This window comes from Pipistrellus hanaki (genome assembly GCF_964339955.1).
Source record: "Pipistrellus hanaki genome assembly, chromosome: 5".
Taxonomy (NCBI): Eukaryota; Metazoa; Chordata; class Mammalia; order Chiroptera; family Vespertilionidae; genus Pipistrellus; species Pipistrellus hanaki.
The window spans coordinates 44,165,945-44,174,787 of record NC_140507.1 but is presented as its reverse complement, the minus strand read 5'-3'; the positions used below and the strand labels follow the sequence as shown (position 1 = coordinate 44,174,787).

General features: G+C 51.9%; 1 protein-coding gene across 1 annotated transcript in view; it reads left to right on the top strand.

Moving 5' to 3' along the window:
- Window positions 1–2,651: 2,651 nt before the first annotated feature.
- The window catches only part of SETD7 (SET domain containing 7, histone lysine methyltransferase), a 41,875-nt gene continuing 35,683 nt past the window's right edge, over window positions 2,652–8,843 (top strand). The window contains exon 1 of the mRNA XM_084884769.1: window positions 2,652–3,565. Within this exon, the coding sequence (XP_084740895.1) occupies window positions 3,526–3,565 (40 nt within the window). The 5' untranslated portion in view covers window positions 2,652–3,525. The remainder of the gene's footprint in view (window positions 3,566–8,843) is intronic.

The window sequence follows — 8,843 nt, the reverse complement described above, 5'->3', positions numbered from 1 at the left end:
GAAGACCAGCTGGCCCCTCCGGCCCCTATCAGCTGGGTGGTACGAGGGGTCTGAAGTCAACAGCACTACTGAATTCCACACAAGTTCCACCTTCACGAGGTTTCCCCCAATTTGCCAGTACACATCGTAGTGAATTGCCAATTGTTTCCCCTAAATGTAGGAAGGTGTATAAAACCCAAGATGCCTATAAAAATATTTATTGCCAAAACATTATGTCAGTCTTATAAGTAAGCCCCAGCCTTCTCTGGGGAATGACATGCAGTGGAAGAGGGACTTTCGCTTCTCTATGCCCCAGAAGAGAGCAATGCACCCTAGGATGCAGAGGAGGCAAAGCACAGCGCTCAGTGTGAGGTGGAACGAGTCCCACCGGGGCCTGGCAGGGCAGCCGCTCCTCCCGGGGAGGCTGGCTCAGCTCATTGACCTGCTGAGTGCGGCGCTCGGCCCTGGCCCTGCGGCAGCTGCAGCCACCCCCTGTGATTAAGAGCTTTATTGATTTCTCTAGCCCATGGCCACGTTGGTGGGGACAGAGTAGACAGAGGAAAATGGCGGGGAGCCAAGTGGGAAGAGGGTTTATAAAATGAGCTCTCAATGAAGAAAACTGTGGGAAAGAATGCGATGGAAGCAGCTTTGGGGCCAGTAGATGTGGGAAAGTGGAACAGCTCAAAAAAAAAAAAAAAAAAAAAACCCTCTTCCGACTTGAGCTAAAACAAAGCACGTCTGTGAGCAGGGCCCGGCGCTGTGTACAGCAAGCAATATTCCTCTCTGCGACATCACCACCGACAGTGCTTCACCTTCATTCTGCACCAGGCACTGGGCTGGGTGCTGGGGCTTTAACTAAGAATCAGCCCATCTAGAGAAAGGCATTGAAAACATACCCAGAATGATTTGCAGAAAATGCAAATGTATCTTAAGGGAGTCCTAAAAAAGTTTTACCTTCCTTTGGGGCCCAGAGTCAGCCGGATGAATGGTGGCTGAAGGCGGGCCGGCCTGCGTGCTGGCCGATGCCTGCCTCATGGGCATAACCTGACGAAGGCTCTCAGGGAGTTTTCAGTCCCCTCACTGCCCAACCTGGCAAGAATCCCCACCCCTGACAAGCCCGGAGGAGGCCCGCTTCAGTGACGCCGGCTGTGTGCAGGGCGCCCTGTGTCTGAGGAAGCCCGGGGCAGTCTGGCTGTGCAGTGCAGGCTGGGAATCCTCTGGCACCGAGGGCATGGCTGGGCATCCTCCTCGGAACCCACAGACAGGAGCAGGACACTTGTCACATGGTTCCTGCCCCCCCCCCATGAACTGGTGTCTCTGAGCCTCACCTGTGTGTTTTGAGGGGAGATTTCTTCCAGCCTACACTGCCCCCGCCTCAGCCCCCTTTTTAGTAAAGGAATACATTACTTTAGCTTCCTTTTAGCTTTCAAATAATTTCTCCTCCCCCCCCATCCTGAAAATAAACTGGAAACAGGGAAAGAAGGTGCATATCTGGTGTGTGTTTGTATATCAGTGTCATATATAAGGTAGGAGATGGTATGTTTAAAAGGGGAAGCAAGAAAAAAAAAAAGAAAAAAAAACTCAAAACCAGTGAGTAACCAAGCTCAATACATGGTGCTCCTTTTAAAAATCTGAACTAAAACCCTCTTTCTGTGGTTCCTATTTGAAAACGATGGACTTTAAGGAGGTGCAACTTTCGCCAGAACACTTTTAAGGAGGTGCCACTTTCCCCAGAAGATTTCAGAGAGGTGTAGACTAAGTTAGGGGTGGGGAGAGAGGGAGTCTAGTCTAAGCTTGGGGACCTCCTATGGTCTAGCTCAAGCCAGAGGGGACCTCATCCCAGTCCTATAGCCCGAGCCTCTTCTCCTGGGGAGGAATTCGGGCTGGCACCAAGAACCGGTCTCCTAACTCCCTTTTTTTTAATCTTTCTAAAAACGATCAAAAGAGATTGAAATTCCTGGCAGTGCATGGCACAAATGTCCCTAACATTGTTCTCTTTTTCACAGAGGAAAACTGAATTTAAGGAGAAACTCACAAGATTCGATGAAAACACCTGGCCTTTAAGCACAGAGCCCAAAAGCCAGGCGTGGCCTCCCTTCCGTCTGCTGGAAGGACTTTGAAGTCTCCTGTTCAGAAAACAAAATGGAACAACTTTCCCTGCGCTCTCCCGCCCCTCCGCTGAGCAGTCGCTGTTCTTGGCAGGTGCCCAGAGCAGCACCGGGCCACTCCGCAGCACACTGTGTGCATTTGCATCCATTTAAGCAGCTATTGACCGCCGCCCTTCGTGCCACCTGTAAGAGACAACGCCACAGGGAACGTCTGGTCTGGTACCCGGGTGCCCCGTGACCTTCTCCACTGCAAGAGCCCGAATCTGTGGCATGGTTGCCACTTGGGGAACAGGATGACAGCTGGAGACGTCTCCGGTCCGGGACGGGAGGCGCAGGAGGGAGAGGCGTGCGGGACGGGGGTCCTTCCTCGCCAGGTCCGTTCCCCGGACCACACGGCGACCAGGAAGCAGTGGGTCTCCCGGGCGGCCGGCTTCCTGCCCGGTACAGAGCCATCGGCCGCCTGACTTAGAGCCATCGGCCGCCTGCACCCGCCGGCTTTCCGGATCACCGAGACGCCCGGCGGCCCCGGGGAGGGTGGGGCCCGGGCTCGCCGGGGTGGGCGCCGCAGCCCGGAGGCAGGAGGGATGGGGCTGGCTGCCGCCCCCTGGATCCGGGGAGCCCGCGCCCCGGTGCGATGCGGCGGCGGCGCCGGAGCACCTGCGCTCCCGCGCGTGCTGCACTCGCGCGGCTCCGGGTGGCAAACGGGGTGAAGCGGGGACGTGGGCGAGAGGAAGCCGAGGCGCCGGAGCGTCGGAAACGCCGCCGGAGCGTCCCTCGCTCTTTGCAGTCTGTCGGGGGCGGGGGTTGCCGGCGGCAGGCGCAGCGCGGCGAACTTCCAAGGGTCCCCGCGCAGCTGGAGGTCGCGGGTGCGGAGCCCGGGAGGGAGAGACCCCTCGACGCCCAGGACCCCAGGACCGCGCGGCGCGCCCGGAGCGCACGGAGCCGCGGAGACGCCGATGGGCCGGGGGGCTGCCGGGCCGGGGCGCGGAGAGCGCGCGGCCCCGGAGCGCCCTCCGCTCTAAGGAGCCTCACTCCTGGGAAGGGACAGGGAGCTGTCAATCAGCGCGGGAGGGAGCGCCCCGGCGCCGGGTGATGTCAGCGGATCAGCTGCTCGCGAACAAAGACGGGTTATCGCCGGAGAAAGTTGCGGCGGCGGCGGAGGCCACGGCGGCACCCCGGAGCCTCGGAGGCGAGGGCCCAGCGGGCGAAGGGAGGAGGGACGGCTGCGGCAGCGGCAGCTGAAGGCCAAGGAATCGAAAGGGCTGTAGAGGGGGAGGCAGTGCGAGTCAGCCCCGACTGCTCCTCCTCTTCCTCCTCCTTCTCCTCCTCCTCCTCCAAACTCGCAGGGTTCAGCCCCAGCGCTCGCCCAGCCGCCCGAGCACCCGGAGGGACCGGAGGCAGCCGCGCGGCCCCGAGCTGGGCAGCGTCCCCAGCCGCCATGGATAGCGACGACGAGATGGTGGAGGAGGCGGTGGAAGGTACAGGCATCTCTCTCTCCGGGGATCGGGGGAGGGAACGCGGAAGGAGCGGCGGGTGACCCGCGTGACCGCCGCTGTCCCCTCCGCGGGCGAACAGCCACCGCCGGGAGAGCGCCCTGCGCGGCGGGGCTCAGGCCGGGAACCCGCGCGGCCGGCCGGGCCGGGCTCCCGGGAGAGCACGGCCGCTCCAGCCCGCAGCCCGCAGCCCACAGCCCAGCCTCGGAGTTGCGAGCGGTGCCCCACACTCCGGCCTTAGCAACCTTTCAGGGATGGGAGGTGGGGGTGTGCATGGCGACAGCCCTCCGAGACCCGCGGTCTCCGCAGAGCCGTGCCCCGGCTCGGTGTGGCCACCCCGAGCCCCTCTCCGGCCGCCAGCAGCCTTCCCTTCCGCTCGCCGCGGGGACCGGGTGGGTTGGCGGCGCAGCGCACGGGGCCGAGCCAGGCACGTGGCAGCCGCGGCCCGGGCGGCTGTTCCTCTGAAAAGATGGAATCATCGCCAGGCCGGGGACCACGCTCCCGACCCGGGGCTGGAGCGCGCGCCGACCCGGAGGCGGCGGCCCTCCCCTCGCTGTCCCCGGGCGAACTCGGCCGCCGCGCGCCCTCCCCCTCCCGCTGCCGAGCGGCCGCCGCGCGCCGGGCCCCGGATCGCCGGTGACACTGAACTTTCTGAGTCCGCGCGGCGGCTGCTGGTGATCTCACCGCCTGGGTGTCGGGTTTCTCCGCCCCTTCTCCGCTAGCCCCGCCCCGACTCTCCTCGCCACTTTGTTTTGCCGAGTTTCTCCACCTCTTTTTTTTTTTTTTTTTTTTTTTTTCTCCCCCTTTGGCTAGGTCTAAAAAGCGAGGTGGGGATGTTATACAATCTCGTTGTTTGTATCATGAGATGTTAGGATTTTGTAACCGTGAATACTAGGAGATACTCTTTGGCGTGTTTATTTATTTGATTCTACCCAGCCAGTACGTCGTGATGTGTTGTCATGCCGCGTGGTATAATTCCAGGATATGTGTGTGTGTGTTTTTTTATTTTAAAAATGTTTTTTTTTTTTATTTTATACATATGCAGTAGACGTATTTGTAAAACTTCAGAACCCAGAATATTTTAAAGTAAGCTTCTAAGTACATAATTTTTAGTTTTTGGTTGGATTGGGTTTCTATCTCATTTGTTTAAACAAATCCTCACAAATGGAAAAGAAAAACGAAGTGGCAATACTGTACATGCATAAAGACACATAGTTATTGCTGCACTGGAGGCCTGATGCACAAAATCGTGCAAGGGATTCGGCCCTGGCAGCCCCAGCTCATCTGGAAGGACCCCAGGAAGGATGTCGGGAAGGTCCTTTGCTGTCTGGTTAATTAGCATATTAAGCTTTTATTATTATAGATAGTGAGAACTTCATTTTTTTTTTTGTTTTGTTTTCATAAGACACAATTGACTCCTTTTGCAGTGCTCCAGAGGTCTTGGGATGAGATTTAAATAATATTTCTGAAATTTCTAAAAGGTATCCATTATAATGTAACTACCGTGTTTCCCCGAAAATAAGACATCCTCTGAAAATAAGACCTACTTACAGGTTTCCTTCTGAGTGAAATATAAGGCATCCCCCCCGGAAAATAAGTCCCCCACCTAGGCTACACATGAGTGATTTGGTCCACTGATTCTGAAAGAAATGGAGTCACAAGAAATTCACCAGGAAATTCTGGAATTGATTGTTATGATGATGTTCTAGAAGATGATGACATGATTGTCATTGAATAAATGAGTAAATTCTTGATACTGTAGGATTCACAGTTTGTCTGGTTTGTGTTGACAACTACCGTACTACCGTACCGTATACAGGTAATAAATTTCCTTTATTTTCATTTAACAATAAATGTGTACCATATTCTTCTTCATGGAAAAATAAGACATCCCCTGAAAATAAGACCTAGCACATCTTTGGGAGCAAAAATTAATATAAGACACTGTCTTATTTTCGGGGAAACAGGGTATTAAGACATATTTCTTTTTTTAAAAGACATATTTCTTTACCAGCTTCAAAAGGGTGTTTATTGTTTAAATTTCACAATATTGTGAACTTTATCTCTTTATCTCTCTGATAAGCAAAGTCTGTGTTGGGCCTCAATGGGGCCCAAAGACATTGAGTCCATCCATTGGAAGCCTTCTTACAACTTAAGTTATTGATTTCTTGTGCCTTCCTGTTATGAAAGATAAACAGGAAAAAAAAATGCTCTTCTTTTATTGTCAGGGCTTACTCTCATTCTTTAAAGTTTACTTTTACTTGTGCTTGTGAAATTTTAATGCAAACCCTTGGTCATGGGCTGCACTCCCCAAGTTAAACAACTCTCCTTTGAAGCTGTCTGGAAATCTAAGTCCATGGTCCCCAGGCTCCTGTGAACAAGCAACTTCAGAAATATAGCAGTGTTAAAAAGAAAAAAGAAATATAGCGGTGTTGTTTTTGAGCTTGTGCAATTCATAGGAACAGAGAATGTTCTTTATCTAAAAGAGGAAGGTTCTGTTTAATAGGGTGACCAGACACATTATTCTCCAAAATCAGGAAATGCTTGAGAATGAGAGGGGTTTAATACTTATGCTGGTGAAACCAAACCAAACTCACAGCTACAGAGAACAGATCAGTGGTTACGGGAGGGTGAGGAGGTGGGGGGCAGGGAAAGGAATGGAGCGGGTCAATTGTATGGTGACCAGTAGCAATGAGGCTTTGGGGGTGATCATTCTGTAGTGAATACAGATGAATGATCATGTTGATCCCTGAAACCTGTATATGTATATACTTAGGCTGGGATAACGTGAACATTTGGGGCAGTCCAGGGCACATAATCACTCAATTGTGCCTAACACTAAACAGAGTAACACAGAATCTGTAAAAGTCCTTAGAGGCATCTAAGGCCCAAACTCGCACAGCGTCCAGAGTGTACGGGTGCACACACAGGGCATTGCACCAGCGGGCTTTTATCCAGCCATGCTTGGCTTTCTTAGTGGCATCTGTTATGGTCTTTACTTCACATCTTGCACATGCAGGGGGATCTGGCATAAAGCTAGTCTGAATATCTTGGTATTCAAGTACCAACTAACCTACCTTTCCATCAACAAAGCTCTGTTCTCAGTAGTTTCATTGTCTTAGCTATCATTATTATTATAATTACCATCATCATTATTGTTGCTGTAATTGTTTAGTTCTTACTCTGTGCAGGTTCTGTGCTGAATGTTTCATACACACACACACACACACACACACACACACAGACATTCAGTCTTATGAGGTGGGTACTAAGATTATCTGAATTTTACAGAGGAGGAAACTGAGGCATAGAGAAGTTAAGAATTAATCCAAGGCCACCCAGGAGGATGCAACACGGGCTTAGACCTCCAGAACTCCTCTTCACTGTACCTGACTTTCTTGCTAAATTTGTCATATTTTTTGCTTTTGATGAGTCATCAAATGTATGAAATACTTGGGAACCGGGCCTGGAAGCAACAGTTAAATATTATGTCAGTATCACTCTTTGTCAGTAGTAACTCTTCTGGCTGCTTCTGATAGGGTTTAGTGACATTCAGGGGGGAAATGTATTCAGGGAAGGAAAATTTAACTTAACTCTGCAACAGACATCCTTTTTCTTCCTCTGAAGAAATTTCTTCTGGGGAGCAAATTGGTCTGTTTGTTCAGGACTTGACATGTCTTTTGTCACATCAAACACAGGTCGGTTCTCTGAAGTTCTGAGCTCCCAGGGGGTGAATTCCCGAGGGGACCCGGGTAGTGGAGTGTCTCTGTGGGTTTGTGCACCAGCCCTGCTGTCTCCTCAGGGAAGGCAGCTGGCCCTGGGCCTCAGAGGCCAGACCCCCGAGCTCCTGCTGTGGATCTGTAAAATCTCGTGGAGACTCACTGGTTCAGTGGGAAGTGATATATATATATATATATATATATATATATATATATATATATATATATATATATATCAAATAAATATATCTAAACAGATGAATGACGGTGGTTGAGAGGAGTAAGTATTACATCTGGCTCCTGGAAGGAGATGGAGGGGAAAGAGCCCCCAGAGAGGTGGTTGTGTGGGTGAGTCCAGTTGAGCAGGGACTTTGTGAGTAGACACAGAGGGGAGGGAGTATGCAGGCACCTCCAGAGACATAGCAATTGGTTCTGCTGTAACAGAGGGCCCGGGACAAAAACAAAGGGTAAAACAGGAAAGGCGCTGAGTCACCGGCCACGGGCGTGGACTGAGCTGGAAACCATGGGAAGCCGTGGGAATCACCTACAGGGCTCTTTGCAATTATCCCAGCGTGAACTTCTGAGGGCAAGAAAGAATGGAAAGGCCTGGAAACATACAGAAGACAAAAGGGGGAAAACAGAATCTCCAGAACTAAGGAGCCAGAAAAAAAACAAGCATCTCAGTGTTGCACTGCCTTAAGCCCCTCAAAACATCAAGAATATTTTAACGGTCCCCCTAACATCTCCTGCCTGTCTCTCATGCTCATGCTCTAGGCTTAGGACAAATGTGGGGTCCGTGTACCAGCCCTCTCCCTGTGGCCATGCTATAATGTTATGACTAACAGTTGAGCTCTGGTAAAGAATTACTCTCAAAAATCAAATTACGTTTCAACAGCCAGGGTAAATGCATCATCATGAGGGCATGTTCTTTGCACTGACTAGAATAAGCTTGCCTTTTATTATTATTTTTTGTGTGTCAGCAGTTCTAGTCTACAAAACCAACAATGCATGAAAGAGTTTCTTGTTCTTAGGGAAACACACACACACACACTCACACACACTCACACTCACACACACACACCATTCTCAGATCTGTGAGTGAGCCTGAGGCGGGAAGCAGCCCAGTGTCTGATGCCGAGGGAGTCTGCCTTGCCCAGATGATGGACCATCACAGCACAGAACACAGACAGGCCTGGCTCTCGTCAGGATAAGGAGAAAGCTCAGAGGTAACTCACAGGGGGAAAATCTCACTTTCTATCCATTCAGTAGAGCGTGATCACTAGAACAAAGTAAAAAAGTAGATGTGAGACTTAGCGTTTCCCCCCTTTCTCTCACTTCTATAAATATTTTAAGTCGCGCCGCAGTCAGGAGCTGGGACAGCGTTGTCAGCACGGAGCAGTCATCCCAGGGACGCTCCCGTGCTGTCTGGCCTGCTGTGCAGCCTCCGCTTAGTGGGCACCGGCCTGGAAGGCTGCTGGTTGGCTTGTCGCGTTTCAGAAATCGGCCTCGCTCAGAGCAAGGAGGACTAGTGTTTCTCTCTGAGG